Source organism: Eucyclogobius newberryi, unplaced genomic scaffold (assembly GCF_026437365.1).
Source record: "Eucyclogobius newberryi isolate DKJ021-1_F unplaced genomic scaffold, fEucNew1.0.hap1 SCAF_15, whole genome shotgun sequence".
Lineage (NCBI taxonomy): Eukaryota > Metazoa > Chordata > Actinopteri > Gobiiformes > Gobiidae > Eucyclogobius > Eucyclogobius newberryi.
The window spans coordinates 24,253,066-24,272,245 of NW_027315779.1; the positions used below are offsets into that span (position 1 = coordinate 24,253,066).

Here is a 19,180-nt window from a genome sequence, read left to right on the forward strand (position 1 = left end):
ACCAGTCTGATTGATGCGCACTCCAACACGGTTTGTGTCTGTGTACAGGCTCAACACCAATCTCCATTTGAGAGGAGTCGGGACAGGACTGTGTGCACCCACAGGACACATCCAACGCACCCTGGACTTACTGATGGGACTGTGCAATGTGGATGGCTCTGGTCCGCTTCTGTGTGCAACAAAAATCCAAGTTGAAGACTGTGTTACGTCTCTGTTGTGGGTCTAGTACCAGCTCGTCTCTGTGGATACTGGACTGGAATGTTACGCAGTATGGCATTAAACTTTATGTATTGTACTTTCTTAAATGTGTTGTTGTTATTATAGTTGGGGGGGACAAAACAAACAAACAAACAAACAAACAAACTGAATTAGCATTGTGCCTCTCCACAGATCTGACCTCTAACCTGGTCTGGTAGTGTCACCTGCTTGTCTCCATGGAGTTTAATAATGATAGAGGTTACGGTTGTGGGATATTCTAGGCAATTAATGACATCTCAATAGAGACATATTGGAGATAACACAAAACCTTTTTAAAATACGATTTCCTTATTATATCCTCATTATTATTGTATGAGTGTGGGTTTTTTTTATTCGTTTTTGGCGCAAGTAAATATATTCACGGTCAGATTTACTGCTGAATTACTTGTACTACTCACTTTTAGTTGTTGGTTAGTTTGCTTATCATTATAAAAAAAACTTTTTCAGTGACTGAGGTTGTTCTGTAGTCTATTGTCAATAACTTACAATTCATAATGGGCATAATAACTTTTAAATATTTTGAAATAAACCTTGATTGCAGACACACACAATAGTGGATACTAGTGATTAAGTATATATATACCCATGAGCTACAATATGCTTACAACATATTTTATTATTTATTTATTTTAAGAATAGACATAAAACACAGAACACAACACTAAAAATAAAAAAATACAAATAGGCATCAACTTAACATCAAAAGAAACACAATCATGGCGTATAAGAATCCCATTTGGTCCATCAAATGTGTCCATTTCCATTTGTCTGATGTCAAAAACAGTCAGCAGTGTACTGTGAACGTTCAATATTTTTGAGCAACAGCTTACAATATATTTTAGAAGTTTGTTTTTTTTTGTTTTGAAATGTTTATATAATTATTTGAGCATTGTTAACTGTGACATGGCCCTTTTATATGCACTCAGTTGTCTTCATACAAAGACCTTTTTTTTTAGAAAAGTGCAGTAACTTTCCATTATGTCTACAATAACAAAAGTTTCACTGGCAGCGTAAAAGCCTGGCTCATTCTCTGAAAATGAAAATGTTTTCTTGCCTGAGGGACAATACATTTGAAAACCTTTTGTGTAAAGATCGGAATCCTATAAAATGCTGAATATATTATCCACCATTGGCTGGAATGTAAAATATAGCAGAGGAAATAAACGGAAGGATATTGAAATTAAATGAATAAAACATGTTGCATTTATTGTGTTTGTATGAGTCTATGTACCGGTAATTAAATTGTATAACAAAACTCATATTTACCATCAAATATATGTTTAGTTTTTTCCTGTTTGTCTCATCCTCGCCTCTCCACAGATCTCAACTGCATTGTCTCCATGGCGATTGTTGAAATTTATGCCAGCTAACTGTACATTTTTTTCCTGGGGACGTCAATACATTTAAATTCCCCCATGTCAGTCATTTTCTTGTTTTTACTGACATTATTGGGGAAATGGCGGACTGCTAAACACACTAAAAGATGATAATATAACCTTTCAAATCATTCATGTCATTAGTATTTTACATCTTGTTTGTTTTTACCATTGTACCGTCTCTTTTAATCCATTCACACTGATACAGCCCCGTGATTTACACTTTATACTAAAAGCACTCAAACTTTTTCCAAAGAGTCTTTGTGCTGCTCCATCCTCTGCTCTCAGTCGCCAACAAATTATACTTCCGGGTTACATTTGTCATTTTTTTTGTGTCTTTTACTTTTTAATTTACCTGAAATATAGTACAAGTTAAATTTGGGCAAATGTTTATGGACATTTTTTACAGACATGGAGGATTCACACAGGATTAAAACCACAGACGTTGCTTGCACAGTCAGGGGTCGTAGGGTGTCCGGTTTGGGGACCACAGGATCTCATCTCTGCTGTTTGCAGACGATGTTGTCCTGATGGCTCCATCAAACCCGGACCTGCAACATGCACTGGGACGGTTTGCAGCAGAGTGTGAAGCGGCTGGGATGAGAATCAGCACCTCCAAATCAGAGGCCATGGTTCTCAACCAGAAAAAGGTGGCTTGCCCTCTTCAGGTGGGTGGGGTGTCCTTGCCCCAAGTGGAGGAGTTCAAGTATCTCGGGGTCTTGTTCACGAGTGAGGGAAGGATGGAGCGTGAGATCGACAGGCGGATCGGTGCAGCGGCTGCAGTGATGCAATCGCTGCATCGGACCGTTGTGGTAAAGAGGGAGCTGAGACGAAAGGCAAAGCTCTCGATTTACCGGTCGGTCTACGTTCCTACCCTCACCTATGGTCATGAGCTTTGGGTAGTGACCGAAAGAACAAGATCGCGGATACAAGCGGTCGAAATGAGTTTCCTCCGCCGTGTGGCTGGGCGCTCCCTTAGAGATAAGGTGAGGAGCTCGACCACACGGGGGGGAACTTGGAGTAGAGCCGCTGCTCCTCCACGTCGAGAGGAGCCAGCTGAAGTGGCTCGGGCATCTGTTCCGAATGCCTCCTGGGTAGGGATGCGTACCGCTACGACGGACCGGATCTGGACTTGTAAAAACGTTTCGGTTCAGGTCCAAAAAAAACGAAACCCCGGTGATTCGGTTCTGGACTCATTAAAAATATAGCGCTCAAATACTATATCCTTTTTGTTCTAGAATCTAGACCAGTGGTCCCCAAACTACGGCCCGCGGGCCGCATCCGGCCCTCTGGGCCTTTCAATCCGGCCCGCCAAGCTTGTCCAAGTTATATTAAGCAAATGTCGGAGTCAAACTCATACTGTGGCTGGCCGTTCATTTTCCCTTTCGCCTGTAATGCCCACATTTCCCCAAGAGATGGCACTGTCCCCTCTAAGCCGCGCCTGCGCAATTGCGCACTGCTCGCACAGAAGATCTATGGCGCGCGGAAAATAAAATTCACCACAAACGGCCACTGGGGCCCATCAAGCAGGAAGCACAAGTGTTTGACACACTGCAGAAGACTCTTGTGGACAGTAGAAGCTCTGTCCAGGGGACATGTCGTGTTCTCTACATTTTTAGTTTCAAAACGCTGCGTGTTTTATTACAATCAGAATCATATTTACTGAGAAATTAGCCTTATTAGTCCCGCAGCGCGGACCGCGGCCCGAGGCCCAGCGCGGACCGCGGCCCGAGTCGCAGCGCTGTGCCGCGGTTCGCAGGCAAGTTCAATAGACAACTGGCGTGTCACTATTGTGTAAATGAGACTCTTGGCCAGACCTGACTCACGAGTCAAAAGACACATGTGCATCATTATCTGGACCATTTTCTGTGTAAATATCTCATGTCACAACGTAACACTCACTCGATGAGTACGCGCTCAGGAGCAGATGATCCAAATGTGATGACACAGGTAAATCAGCCACACAGTCATCAAGGACAGAGGGGACACTAGAGACAGCTGTGATTTGGTCTAAAGCGGGTCTAAAGCAGGACTAAAGCGGACCGCGGGGTGCGCCGCGTGAGCCACGAGACCATGGGCGGAGCCAGGCCCTGGCTTTGGGGCTTGAGCCCCGCATCTCTGTCCAAAAGCATCATGATGTCACTAAGTGGATAGTGCAACAGGTTGAGCGTTGGGTTGGAGTGCAGGTAACCAGGGTTCGAATCCAGCAGTGGCTTCAATTCTCTTTACCCGTTTCCTTGGTTATTTTTGTTGAACTGATGTATGATTGGCTGCATGTAGAAAGTGCGCGGTGTTTACAGCACGTCACGCAATCTGACCAATTTGGCCTTTTCTATCATTTAACTGAGGTTTTGCAAAAAGTGAAGGGCATAAATAAGAGCAGATCGACTGGAAAAAAGAGACATTCAGAACATGTGCTGAAAAACAAAGTTTATCTAACGTAGAATAGACAACAACAGCACATGATCGTTCAAACCATGAATTCATTGTGGTTGTCGGTGTAGCAGTGGCTCAGGTTTTATTCATCTACAAAGCTAAAGCAGAGAAACTACAGGACAAACAGCTCACTGAGGAAGGTGTTTGCTAAAGGTAAGACTGACTTTTACTTTCAATAAAGATCAGTCTAATTCTATAACAGCATTTCATTCTCAAATGGCTGACTAGCCTAGACAGCAGAGCATCAGTCTGTGGACCTGCCCTGTTAGGAGCATGTTTTTCATATTTGCTTTGTCACTGATTGTTTTAAAGAATATCAAGATGTACAATTTCTTGAATAACAAAACGTCACCTCTGCTGTTCTGTTCAACGTTTTTTGGAGGGAGGAGCTCTCTCAGAAGGCAAAAAGTCTGTCTTTGCCTTTGGAGGGTTACTGTCTGTAACTGCACTAAAACCACATATCTTATCTTATCTTATCTTATTGGCCAGAATGAACCCCCTCCCTTTCTTTTTGGGCTAAGCCCCGGATGTTTAGAATGTCTGGCTCCGCCTCTGCACGAGATCCCCGGTTTAAAAGGTTTATTTCTGTGTAAATATCTCATGTTACAACGTGGGCACCTGCGGTTTATGACAGGTGCGGTCCTGTTAGTTTATGAATAATATCATCTAGAAATGGTCTTGAAGTGGCACATTTTGGAGCAGTTGATGAGCATAAAGTCACAGCAAGAAGCAAACGCAGCATCAACCTGGACAAAGTGTACAACCACTGGAGACATGAGAAGGACAGGCGTGCAAAAATGTAACATTAAAGTCAAAATGTTTGCACATTCTGGTGACATTTATTAAGATTTTTTATTTATGGATATTAATCATTCCATGCTGTTACTACTAGATCATTTATGGGTAGAAGAAATGCTAATAAAAAAAACGGTCCAACACTCTTAAACTTAACGACTTTTATGCTTCACTGAACGAAACAAAACCTCCGGAGGACGTACAGAAGATGCTGGTCTTGTTCTGCTCGACCTGCATATGTGAGACATTCAGTGTCATGAACATGATCAAAGCCCGTCACAGATCCAGCTTCACTGACCAACACCAAAGGATCGATCCTGAGACTAAACTTACACCAGACTTTGATGCAAAACAGGGAGATCAACAACACTGTTCCCACTGAAATTGAAGGTCAGTTTTCCTGCTGTGTTTATTCAACTGAAATGTAATTAAATTAATCATTATTTATGCATTTGGAAAACAATTTGTACATTGAGCCTTGCATTTGTTTGCTTTGTTACAAGTTACAGGTCAAATCTTGCGTGTAATTTATAGTAATTCATTCGTTCACACAAACACACCATATTTTCCTGGCCCGGCCCCTCGGTCAAATTTTAGAACCCAATGTGGCCCTCGAGTCAAAAAGTTTGGGGACCACTGATCTAGACCATCTTAAACCTTCCATTGATCGCGAAATTCGCGCTGGAAAAGACGTAAACACTGCCATGCGCCGCCGTCAATAGCGCACACTGACCCTAATTAGCGACGCACGCGTCTTCCGGGCAGAAGTTGAAGCCGGCGAAATAAGTTTAAAGATGCGAGAGACGGGCGCGCCTCGTACGTGTCGAGCTGCGTGGAACCGTGTATCCACATGTGAACATTGAAGTGAAGCCGGTGAGATCGCTGGCTTTATTTGAAGTGTTTTAAGCTGTGGCCGCCGCGTGGATGTTGTGATGGTTTATGTGCTGCGCGTTAAAGGGGCGGGGTCAGCGTGGTTTCTGGGTCTTTGGTCTGGGTGTAAATATGAATGAAATAACTTAAGTGTTATGTTGTGGTGTGATGTATTTGGCATTAAGTAGATACAAAGTTAAGTCAAAGTAATATTGCTTAATTGCTGCATTCATTAATTGGAGTTTATATTTTGTAATAGTATTTGTATTTGTATTCTACAGTTGTTAAATATGGTCTGGTGTTTAATGCTGCTAATATGATGTATTATTTTGATGTGTTGTGTAAAATATTTTCATATTCTACTTTTGATACTGCTAAGTTGATGCTTTATAGTGATTCAAGTTGACTTTTATGCTAGTTTTTGTAACTCTGTTATTTTACACTGTGACTTAATTATTTACACTGGTGAATTGTCTGTTTGAAGGTTTTTACCTGACGTTTGATGCCAATGGGTCTGTAACATTAAAGAGTGTAAATGTGTCTAAAGGCAAAATATTGTATCAGATGAAACAGCTGCTTTGACCCTTAACCCAGACTGACTCTGTCCACAATACTCAACATGCTCTTGTTGTTGAGTTGAGTCTTAGCTAGTAGCTTGTGATTTGTGAGTTGTAACTCCTGTTAAAAAACAGTGAATAAACCAGCCAAGTTGAGTTTATTTCACTCTGCAGTTAAGCCTTGTGTTTGATAGTCGTCCTTGTTCAAGTGTCTTCAACTTAATTGAGCGAAGTAGCTTGTGTTACGCTGTTATAACATTATGCAAATATGGCATGGTTTAGGTCCGGACTTAATGAGTCCGGACCTGAACCTTATGAGTCCGGACCTGAACCTAAACCTCTGGATTTGAATCCGGACTTGAACCTGAACGCAGGTTTAGGTATGCATCCCTACTCCTGGGCGCCTCCGTGGGGAGGTGTTCCGGGAAGAGGCAAGCAACGTCCATCCCACCGGATGGACGTTGCTTGCAATTATTACAATTTACCTGAGGTCCCTAGGTAAAACTAATCCATCTAAATTAGGTTTAAGTTACTTAAATTTAACCTAATAGAAGAGTTACAATATAGTACTTCACTAATGATATTTGTTTATAAATGTATAGTTATATTATATTTGTAAATTTTGGTGTACAATTTTGGTTACTTTTCGCACAACTTGACAGGGTACATATTGAAGAAGTCATTGTAAAATCTGATTAAAATCTGTCATTGGCTCGAGCTTTCCCCTAAAACTGACTGATAGATAGACCACATTAGGGATTGTGTCAAGGTAATTAATCAGCAGACCTTGAAACTATTCTTAGATGAAACTTATCTTCAAGACGTGGCACTTTTGATGAGGATTTTTAAAACAATATTTCACTGTCACTCATTGATGATAATGTTGATTTTCTGGCATATTATGTGTCAAGTAAATGTTGCCTTAAAGTTTTTGTTGTTGTGTTACTTTTAATGGCGGTTGGCAGCCAACTCAAAAGATGCATTTACAGCCACCTACTGTAGTTGAACGTCTTCAAAGTACCGTGCTTTTCAGACCACGCTTTGAACCCTGCGGCCCATACAACGGTGCGGTTAATTTATAGATTTTTACTGGCTAGCGGCCACTGGGGGACACTCTAGCAGGAAGCGCAAGGATTTTACACACTGTAGAAGAAGACGTCAGTGGACAGTGGTCACTTTGTTTTAAGCTTCAAAGCGCTGTGTGTTTTATTACAATCAGACTCATATTCATGGAAAAATGTGTCTAATGAGGAAGTGAATCTAGACGCGGCAAAACGCAAAGACGAACGCGGACATGAGATATACGGCGGTCTGCAGTTTAGAACCTGCCGCATTGAAATAAGACTATCTTGGCCCGACCTGACCATCTTTCTGTGTAAATATCATATCATAAATCTTAAAATGTAACTCTCACTCACTAAGCACAGGCTCAGGAGCAGATGAACCAGATGTGAAGACACAGACACAGGTACATCAGCTCACACAGAGGAATCAAGGACAGAGGGGACAGTAGGGACATGTGTTCTCTGTTTGTTGAACTTCTAAATGCTGTGTGTTTTATGACAATCCAACTCAATATTCACTGAGAAATCAGTCTAATTAGACCCGTGCCCCAGCAGCGATCCACGGCCCGCAAGACCCCCGGTTCAAAAGACAATCAGCGTGTGAACATTTATCATGTGGGCACCTGCGGTTTATTGACAATTCTACTCAATATTCACCGAGAAATTTTATTCCGGAGCCCAAAAAGTACGGTATGTGTACTCTATGGACTCATTTTCACGTTTTTACTTTATTACATACAAATATTTGGTAGAACCCCCTTTAAAGCTGTCACTGACAATTCCACATTTATTTATTTATGTTGATATAGAACTTTTTAATTTCTGGGTCCATCCACATGAAACACAAACTGGCTCAGAGCCATTAACCACACACCAGGGGCCTCATCTATAAAGGATTGTGTAGAAATGTTGCTGAGTAAGTGCCTTCTTTAAATGACCAATAGAGGCTTACACCTTATTTATAACACTCGTGCGCTGTCCACCATGCAATTTGTGCTTCATAGGGGACGCAAACCCAAGTCCCTTCACGCCCTCTACCGCCTCCAAACGCCATAAAAGGACCGTGCAAAGTGACTTGTGAATGAAATTTAAACACAAGCCGATAATCAGTGGGTTTAACCGAGGCACGCGGGACAGAGGCAGACGCTGCACCCAGTCACATCAAGTATTTATGACAAATACAAATAAAACCCACTCCAATTAACTCTTAAAATGACAGAATAAATTATGTTTGAGTTGATTACTACTATTAATACTAATTAGGCAGACTATTTTGCAGATATTGTTGTAAGTTGTGCTTCAGACTCTTATGTTTAAATGAAAAGTGTGTGAGGTTTGACCATGGCCCTGTCCAGAAACATTAAAGCGTGTACACAGAGGTCTGAATGGTCAAAGGAAGGGGCCGTGAGGGTGTGCGAGTGACAGAACGTGAGCAGCGGGAGGGATCAGGATGGATCAGCAGTGGAGGGACAAACGCTTTTGATGCAGAAAGAAGAACAGCTATAGAATAAAAAAACAAAAGCATGTGACACATGAAGCTCTGCCCGGCGCTCTTATTCTGCCAATAAAAAATACACATTTTACTTCTGTTAATTCTGCGTGCATAAGGGTCTGGCACAGACACTATTTCATTTATTTAGGGCAAGCTGTCTGTTTTAAAAGTAATGAAGGGAATTCTGTGTGTGGGTCAGGTTTGGACACTGGGCTACATGTCGCATGGCGTGTAAAGACTCCTTGCTGTGTCTCAGAGCTTCATTAAACCAAACCTTGCTCATGTGCTTCGTCTGAAGGAGGAGATTTCTCTCAGATTCGAACCGTCATAGCCCATATACAGACTTTCTATAGCAGTCTTTCCCAAATTTGGTTCCCCAAAGATTCTTAGAGCATCCCCAGGGGTTCTTGAAAAAATAGGCCTGGACTAGTTTGTGAGATTGTTGATGAACAAATGGCATATTAATAGCTCATAAAGTATTTTATGATCATTACTGCTCTATAACATCTATAATTAATCATAAAATAATTATATTTTTCGACAGTAGCATAGCAGGTAGGAGAAGGATGTTTGAGTCCTCAATGTAGCCACAGGTAAAATATGGGTCACTGGGAGAAAGCAGTTGGGAACCACAGCTCTGTAGGGTCACTGATACAGTCACAGCGCTGTGACAGAGAGCACTGGGAATGTGCACGCGCTCGTGCAAGAGTGTGCACGGCTTCATGTGTGTCAAGTGTTGCAGAATAATGAGTGAAATAAACAGCCCTTCTCTGTGATAAGGCAAATTTCTGTTTAAATATGATAATCTCTCTCAACCAAATTATTTTAGGCTGAAAGATGTATTTGCTGACAATTTCCTGAATCAAACACTTCCTCCAACTCTCTTCACTTCTGCTCCTCTCCACGACTGTTGTCTTTTCCCTGAGTCTCCAGACTTGGCACAGAACTAACAGGAGGATCTCAGTTTGCGTAGAAATTGCATAGAAATAAGCAAATAATTACCAAACCCAGCAATAACTCTGCGACGAGCTGGCCCCTAAGGCCCAAAATCACTGGGATAGGCTCCAGTCACCCGCAACCCCAAATTGGAACAAGCGGAAGAAAAAAACAAAATAAAAAATAAATAAACGGATGGCGCAGAGTGCGGAATACGCAACAAACATTATAAATGAGGCCCCAGGTCAATAAATCTTTAATTCAAACAGCTAATTTTAAGCACCCTAGAACAATGGGACGTTCCGTGATTGCAACATATTCTTCTAAGATCATTGCTTTACAGACAAAGTCAAAGGACGTTCCTTCTAACACTTCCACCACACGACCTGAACATGAGCGCTCTGGACACTGCACTTTAATGAAGATAAATGTTGTTCGCTCTCTGCTCTGACACCGCATGTCAAGAGTCTCGACACAGATATTTATGGAGGACGTGCGACTGCTGCTTGGCTCACCCCCGCGCAGCTTTGACTTTCCTGGCCCACTTTTTTTCAGGTGTGCACAACATGGACCCCCCATGTGGCTCCCTGCTAGCGTAGCCCAAACCCCGGCTCTGCTCGTTATGCGCGCGCCGCCTCTGCCTCGGCTTTGAAGAGGCTGGCCCCATCCAGATGGCGAGGTTATACAAGGTGAGCACAAAGGACACGTCAAATCCACGCGGCAGATAATTGGAGAAGGGCTGCCACGCATGTTCTCTGTTATTTTATTCAAACCGCAGCTTGATCTCTCGCTGTCAATTATAGCCTAATAAGAAAGTGCAATGTGTTGAACGGAAAAGGGAAACAGCAGGTGTTAATGCAATTCAATTTGGTTTAAGAATTGGTTTTCAAAATGTGTAGCATGGAGACAATTGGGCCGAAAACAGTAAGAAAGTCTGGTGTACACAAAAGCATTGCACATTCACTCACTGCTACATTTATGGCCTGCCCTGGGGTAGACTGACATCCATTCTTATTATGACATTCAAACAAGGGCAATGGGAATGATGAAGATTTTGCAACATCCAGGCATGAAATATATCCAAAAGAATACAACTAGTACAGCCGGACCGACAGTTTGCTACCAACCAGGTAACTTTTTCAGGGCTTGGGTTAGCGACTTTGATTGAACAGATGTAGCTATGGGTGGTTTTAGTGATGTTGCCAAAAACGACTTTGTGTGGCCCCGTCCCAGGTGCTGGAAACACAGTCCTCAAAGATCTTTTCTACACTCTCCCCTCTTTCAAACCACAGAGGCCACCGGTTGTCACAAGTGTGGCCTGTCGCCTCCATGTGCAAGTAAACAGCAGAGGGAAGATCAGAGGATGTTTTACGGTGGTGTTGATAGAGACTATTCTCAAATGGTTCAATTTAAGTCCAGTAGACGGGGTGTTTGAAGCAAGCACTGGTCAGAGCTTTTGCATAAATCGTTCATGTCTCTTAACGGGTCATCCCACCTCTATTAGCACTCTCGGTTAAGCCCGATTGTGACATTTGCTTTTGGTTCAGGTCTGAGGCTGGAGTGGTAAATGGGTCACACGTTGTAAATTAGATGGCCATTTCTGGTCAGAGATGGATTGTATTTCTTGACAAATACAGTCTCTTTGACTCCTCCCACAAATCAGCTCGTCTCCTTTGTCTCTGTTCTCAAAGGGGACATAATGTTTTCTATGGAAATCCGAGTAGGCACAGGTAAAATTGCCTCCGCCACCCAAAAAAAGCAAAGCAAAAACAACCGATTACATTAACATAATAATCAAACGTTAAAAAAAATAGCCCCTGTCCTTAATTGGACTTTTGTATTGTTAAGCTGTTAAATACCATTTTGAAGAATTAGCTTTTTCTTCCCTTGCGATGTCCATTTACTCATAGTCCTTTGTTTACATACTATTACTTCCACTATTTAGCATGCACCCTCTTCTTAATTTAAATTCTAATCAACTAGATACTGACTGGAAGTAGTGGTGCTAATTGTTTGTGGAAAGCTAATTGATTTCATCAGAGAAGATAACCGGGGTCTCGGTGCTCACAGTTTGCCTGCAGGAGACTGGGCCTGAACATTAATCGCACGACTGTGTCCCAGATCAATAGCTATCAGTGATGTTAAATTAAAAATGAATTAGTGAATTTCAGTTAATTACAGCATTGGGAATCAAGAGCAGTAATTTGTTTTTTAGTCCATTCAAAACAGGTACAGAGCACAACCAAAAGACGAGAACATTCACAAAACAACAAAACATTTGCCAATAAAACCTGAAATATTAGGTGTATTACTTCATATTTGCTGCGTAGTATCAAGGAAATACAATATCGATAAGCTTGATAACTTCCTGGTCATTTTCCAGCAGAATGACAAGCAAACACAAGTAAATGCAATATGTAAAACTATTATAAAACTAGGAAAACCAATGCACCTGCACAAAACATGTTTCATAATTCTACACTATATCAAAATATTTGAAAATATTTGAATAGGGACAATCATGAGACCCTGTAGACCCAGTTTTGTAGTTCATATTTCAGTCTCTCTAATTTATTCATTTTTTACGCAGCCCTATTCAACAACATTTATTTGTGTTACAATATGCATTCAGGAAAAAGTTCCCAACAACCAGCAAAATTAGTAGAACAACATTCCAATAATGAATTTAAACCCAAAATGGCTTCCTTTACATATCGATGAAGTACGTAGGCAACTATTTTTCTGTTTCTTTACATTCAGCAGGTACTTTTAAGTAATAACAACACAGCAGAATGTCCACCCTTGCACAAATACATTTGCATTTTGTTTGATTAAACCGAATCATGCTGATAAAGAACAACTATGTTAATGTTGTTCTTTAAAATTCTTCTTCTTCTTCTTTAAAATTGTTATGTTACAATACAATGTACAAAGTTTACCATTGTCAACAATAATAATATTGATCTGGGACAAAGTGACGACAAGTTGCCATATTTGTCTACACACAACAGTCATTTTGTTCCTCAATAGGATAAACTGATAACAACTGGGAACAAACCTCTATTGATTCATTCAAAAATTAGTTCCTGCCAAAACTATCTATCCACTCAAAAATGAGGTTCTCCCCAAACGATCTTTCCATCCAAGAGGTTCGAACAAACCATCCATTCAAAAATGAGATTCTGTCAAAGAAGTGCCAAAAGGTCCGCCTGTCCTACCTTGCACGATGAGATGAACCTTGGTGGACTTGGGCTTCTTGTTGGTGAGGATGGAGCAGACGTAGGGCCCCTCGTCATGGACATCCACGTTCAGGATCCTGATGCTGTACTCCGTCACGGCTGTGTTCTCCACCAGGACCACCCGAGGATCAAGGGACCACTTCTCGTTCCCCGCAAACAGAATGGTGGTACGGTTCAGCCACGCCACTCGAGACACTTTGCTGTCCACGTTGCATCTAGAAGAAAAACAAACAATCATCATAAGTAAGTCTTTTCTGTTTGTTCATTTAGTTTTATTCTATAAGGTATTTAGCATCAAACAACTAGTCAGAATTTTTTTTTCTACCAAAATATGACCAAAAAAATGATGTAATTTTCCATTTTCACTTCGAGCAACATTAAGTTCAGCAAGTTTAAAAAGGAAGCCGTGTTTCTGTTATTTCAGCACTTCCTTCACCGTCAAAAGGCATCTGCAGTCAGTTTAAAGATTAAAAAGTTGTTGCTCTAAACTTGAAAGGGCAAACATGGACAACTTAGACACTTTGTACTGTGCAGTCGACGGGAGTAGCTTGAAATGAAATGTTTACATGAGGCTAAAACTGGCCTTAATCCCTCTACATACCATAAATAAATAAATCGTTTCTAGCTTTTAAATGTGTTTTGTAATTGGACATTGACAAGACAAACATTGCAAGCTGATGGATGCGCTTGGATATATCCATCTATGAATCTTTTTTTATGTTCAAAGAGGTGACGTTTAATGTCAACTGTGAAAAATGTGTTTAGGCAGGGCTTCGCCTACGCACCCAAACTGCAGAATCAGATGAGATGACAACGTGGCAACCCAAACATCATCCGCTCTACAGTATGTGATGATAGGTCTAGGGTCACTGCCAGAATATTTTCTTGATTTTAAAATAGTTGAATACACTGTCCCTTTTACTTTTACATTTTAAGACTCAATCTCAATGAAACTCTAAATGAAGGCTGGCTGAATATAACCACTATTACTTATTATGTTAGGCCGCAGTTATTTTATGACTTGGTTTACGATTTTTTAAATGAAATATATTTAACAGGCGGCCAAAATATAAATATAAATCTAATTTCAATTTCAAAAACGCACCACGGGAGGAGAGGGGTGGGGTAACAGTAGATTTAGCATGTTTTGCATTGGTAGAACAAACGCTTCTAAGTGTGCAGCCTTGGTCACGGCAAAACGCGCTGGAGAAAATGTGGTTTAAAACAGATTTAAAATGTATGTTTGCGATATAAAGGAGTTTGCGCTGAGCCTAGCAGACAAGGAAACGGGCGCACACGTCTTCTCTTGCTCTCCCGGGGCCGCACGCAGAGATGAAGCCGCTTCGTCCCAGACTCACGCAGGATTTTGACGAAAAATAGCTTCACGCGCTCTTATCTTTTGACTTAATATTGCTTTTTATATTTCATTTAATGCTATTTTGCCTTGTCGGCGGTACTTTATAAAAAAAAAATACAATAATTTATTTTATTTATATTGTAGAAATCATTAATCTAAGTGCGGCGGATCCGTAAACCAAGTAATAAAATAACTGTGGCCTTAGCGTAGGCTTGTAAAGTAGAGAATGCATTTCAATGGTGTGGAGATGTTCACGAGTCTTTGGTCCCAAGTTCAAATAAAGTCCTAAGTCCCAGGTTCTACATATGATATAGTTATTTTAAAGTAGACATTTAGAATGGTGCCAAGACCGGTTCTGCTTGGAGCTGTTTGGCATGAGTTTGTGCTGATGGCAGAGTGCATTTCTATACTCCAGGTCAAGGAGACGGGAGAATGCAATGTGCGCAACATTCCAGGCATCTCCATGGAGACATAAAGAAGGCCCACATTCCACTAAAAAAGCTACATCTTGCCACTTAAAGTAATTGTGTTATTCACCTTTAACATTTTAAACATGTGTTTTGAAATGTATTAGGGTAGATCAGATCTTTTACTCCAAAAATATCAGAAAAGTGTTTGTTTACAAGAAGGTCAAGAGAACAGAGGAGAAAAGGCTTTTGACTTGTGGTTCACGCATGCTAGAAAATATTTTCGACACAAGTATTGTATATTAATAAGCAGCAAACAACTGTTGTTAACGTGCTCTGACTTTGTTTTACCAAGCATGTCGACTCAGCATAAAAGTAGCCATCTCTGGAAATACAGCGGTTTATCTCAAGATCAAGTCAGCGTATAGTGGAGTATTATTTTCTCTTTATATCTGCTTTGACCATTTTGTTAACATTTCTCTTGTCAAATCATAGTGCTGTGGTTAGTTCGTCCTGTTACTTGTGAAAACTTCATATTGATATTGGCAATACAAAATGAAACTCAACAGAAAATAGTTTTGCTTAGTTTTGAAATAAAAACCCTGCTTCAATAACCATGGCTGAGTAGTGTTGATTGGATCTACTGTTAGTCTCATCAGTCGGCCTCGTTCTACAAGTCCTATTTACTTGAAATGCCGACATACAACAGGAATAACAATGCATGTATGCGATAGTTTAGAATTTACTTCAAGCTTTAAAACTAAAATGTTCAGTCCTTGCCAAAAAACATATTGTTACTTCACTTCACTCCAAACTCCATCTGGCCTCGTCACTTCAGCTTTCTCCATCATCTGCAACAACAACACTGTCAAACTAGTCTTCTCTGACCTTACGACAGCCCAGAAAGTTTGCACGCAGCTTTGAGTGCTGTCCAACTCACTCTAATTGTACAAAGGACCTCTTTACACACAGTATCGTCTTTGCCTTGGTGATGCACACTCTGGAGAACTCTTAGACTATAAAGGTTTTGGCCTGATAAACTATGCAAAGGATTATTTTAGCTGCGTCCTTTGGTTAAGTGCTAATGATCTGAGAGAAACTTCTACCATTTCTCCCTCTGAATCTTTTGGGAGTGGTCCTTTCCCAACAAATCAGTGTTTTTTACTTACTGTAGCGCCAGACATACAGTAAAAGTGATGTAATAAATAAGTACAAGCTGATTTTTCTGAGTTCTATAGAGTTTTATTCCAGCATGTATGAATAAGCCATCATCTTTACTGTGTCTGACTCCTCTTGACCTACAAAAGAAAGTCTCCATGCCATTTTTCTGTGATAATTTCAAGGACTATCTAATTTCCATCTTGAGAACTTCCAAAGAGCAACCACTGTTTTATTCACTGAAATTGCCAGTCTTTTCAGGCCTGAAGTCCTTGCATCTTCTGCTGGCGTTTTGTACACACAATTCATTAAGAGTATTAAATGAGTAGTTATTATGAAGTGGTGTTGAAACTGTAGATACATTTAAGGCCATGTTGTGGAACGTTCCTGCAAAACAATAAAATCTCCATGGAGACCCCTCAGCTAAGTGTTTTACAGTCACTATAGAGCAGGCTGTGTAACCAAATGCAAAACAGACCTCTAGTAAACCTCTATTAGAGAGAGCAGTGTGGATTTAGCAAACGCTGAACAACTCCAAGGGCAAATAGACAGCGGACAGAATATTGATATTGAGAAGTTTTATGAAATAGTTTTATTAAATTGCTTTTTGTGGACGATCCATAGTCCCCAGCTTAGCCTGGATCCAAATCATTGCCCTTTCAGCGTGTGTCCTCGACCTTTAAAGAGGAAACTGACCTTAAAGCGACTTAATTGGAGGGATATATTTTATCAGGGAAGATTTAATCTGGTTGAACATGGTTACAGAGCTCTGGGCAGTGTTCTCCATTACGGTTCATTATCAACAATTAGCGGTGAAAAGTAGAGTTCAGAGTTCAAACTCCAATGATTTAAGAGAGAAAATAAGTATATTTATTAGTATTGAATAATAATTAAAAAGTATTAATACATATAATACAAAATAGGGAGAAACTGGATTAAAAAAGGTGTTTTAAAATAGTTTTGATCCATGTCAGAAATTATATTTTATTATTTAAAAGAGGGTATTTTTGAATCATAATTCTAGTATTAAAATCAATAGTAAGTATTGTTTAGATATTTTGGTTTAATAATGCTATTGTCTTTGTGATAAAAAGGTTCTTTCGTATGTGTTTTAGCATTTATTTAGTGTAGACAACAATTGATATGACCAAAATACCATTACAAATACGTTTTTATTGTCGACTACTCACAATAATATTGTGTATGGTGATTCATTGTTGCAGCCTACAATCAAGGACAAGTGTAATATTATGAGTTGTTTACTAAAGAGTCATCCCAGTATTCTTATCCGAACATGGATTCTGAACACATTTTTAATTTAGTGCATTCACCACATAAACAGAGCCTAAACTCTGCGTGCTCCTCATCTCACACTGTACACTCCACAGTCCACATTTTACAAAACCCTCCTGCTAAAGAGCATTAACTAGACTCTCTGACATCCAGGACCAGGTCTGAAAGTGAACTGTTTTTCACTGTTAGACAAATTTGTAACATGAATTTCATGGAACAATAAGCAAATTGTAGAAAATCCCTGGCAGAGACCGACAATTTTACTTTCAGTGATCCAATGCTCAGATTCTAATTAGTTGTTGGTAATTTGATTGCATAGAGAATTGTTTTGCAACATTTGTAATTGTGCAAATCAGTTTATTTCTTATTTCAGGTGTATTTATTCCCACACCAAAAATTAAAAACATTACAAAAAGAAAGAAAGAAAGAAAAACATAAATGCAATACTAGTACTACGATATATTTTTGCTGTTTTCACAATACAACCAAAGTATAAAATAATATGTTAAAAGTTAGTTTTAGAAAAATACTAAATGTACAAATCTCAGAAGCTTAATGAACAGCCATCCATACACATCTTGTAAAAATAATAAAGTATACTCAAACTGATATGAACAGCTACAATGACAAAAACAGTAACATTCATTTGAAGTATTTGTGTGTCTGCTTCATTTGGCCACACCTTGTCATCCAACATCAACCGCCCTCACGACAGCTTCGATAAAAGACACTAGAAAATCGGCGTATTTGCAGAAACACTCCCATGTCTGTGTTGTACCCTCAAACACTCCCACCCCTGGGCCTCCTCTGCTGTTTGTGGGATCCACACAGCTCCTGCACTGCTTCAATAGCACCTCTGTTCCCCGCGTAGACCGAGTGGAATCAATCATCCACGAGGAAGAGATACCAATTTCTCCACAGACAGGAACCGTGCCGGACCAGCATGTAATGTACGCACACAGCACCTACCAGCAAAGTCCCTCATCACACAGGCTGTCGGTGCAATTTTATACTTTTAATTACATATACAACACAGATACGGACACAGAATATGTTTGTTTTTGGGGATTTCCTCCTGTTGAGACTATGTAGCCCTCAGAGGCGACTGTTGTTGTGATTTTGAGCCTTACAAAAATAAATTGATTTGAATTGATTTTATACAGATATTGTACTTTACACAGTGCCTTGTCACAGCCAGGCGCAATTTTCATGAGTATTGTATGATAAATGTGTGCTCAGTGATGCAGCAGTAAGTGCTTGGGTGAGTTTTGAACCACTGATATCTTTCCAAATATAAAAAAATAAAGTGGTTTATGAATTCATGAAACGTCCATGTTCATTTCAGAATGTGCTTATTATATTCAGCTTCTTGTGACTGGTTGAAGACACAAGAAAATACAATAAAATAAAATCGCATTGGTTGGTGCTTTTTTTCCCCCCCATTTCACTTTTTTTAAGCATAAAGAATTACCCGCCATTTCCAAGGAGCACCCGACTCTACTGTTTTATGCACTACTTATTTTGTACTAGCATGAAATGCGCTTGATTTCCAGAGAAATATACACTTTTTTCAGATAGATTTTTTTCTTTAACACCAACAATGAGACTTCTAACACACATTGCTTTTTCACCATACAAAAATTGCACCCTCCAACCAAAACATGATACAAAATAAAAATACCCTATGATACCTGTCTTCCCTCTATCGCACATACCAACACGTGTCTATATATAAACCCCAAAAAAGCCTCCAGGGAGAACATATCCCAGATAATATTTTGAGAATGTGGGTGAGCTATGTGGGCAGACACGCAGCCTTCATACTGTTGCCCCGTGTTACTTTTATCCCGCCTTCCGAGGGGCTGAGACAGAGAAATCTTCTTTAACAAGCTCCTTCATGTGGGTTCTTTGGTTGATCATTTTGACAGCATTGTTCTCCCGA

The 19,180-nt window shown here is 40.2% G+C and overlaps 1 protein-coding gene across 2 annotated transcripts in view; it reads right to left on the reverse strand.

Annotated features, from left to right (window-relative positions):
• Positions 1-19,180, reverse strand: part of opcml (opioid binding protein/cell adhesion molecule-like) — a 484,925-nt gene that overhangs the window by 143,151 nt on the left and 322,594 nt on the right. For both annotated transcript variants that reach the window (XM_072446891.1, XM_072446890.1), the window contains one exon: positions 13,003-13,238. In XM_072446891.1, coding sequence (XP_072302992.1) covers positions 13,003-13,238 — 236 coding nt within the window. The remainder of the gene's footprint in view (positions 1-13,002; positions 13,239-19,180) is intronic.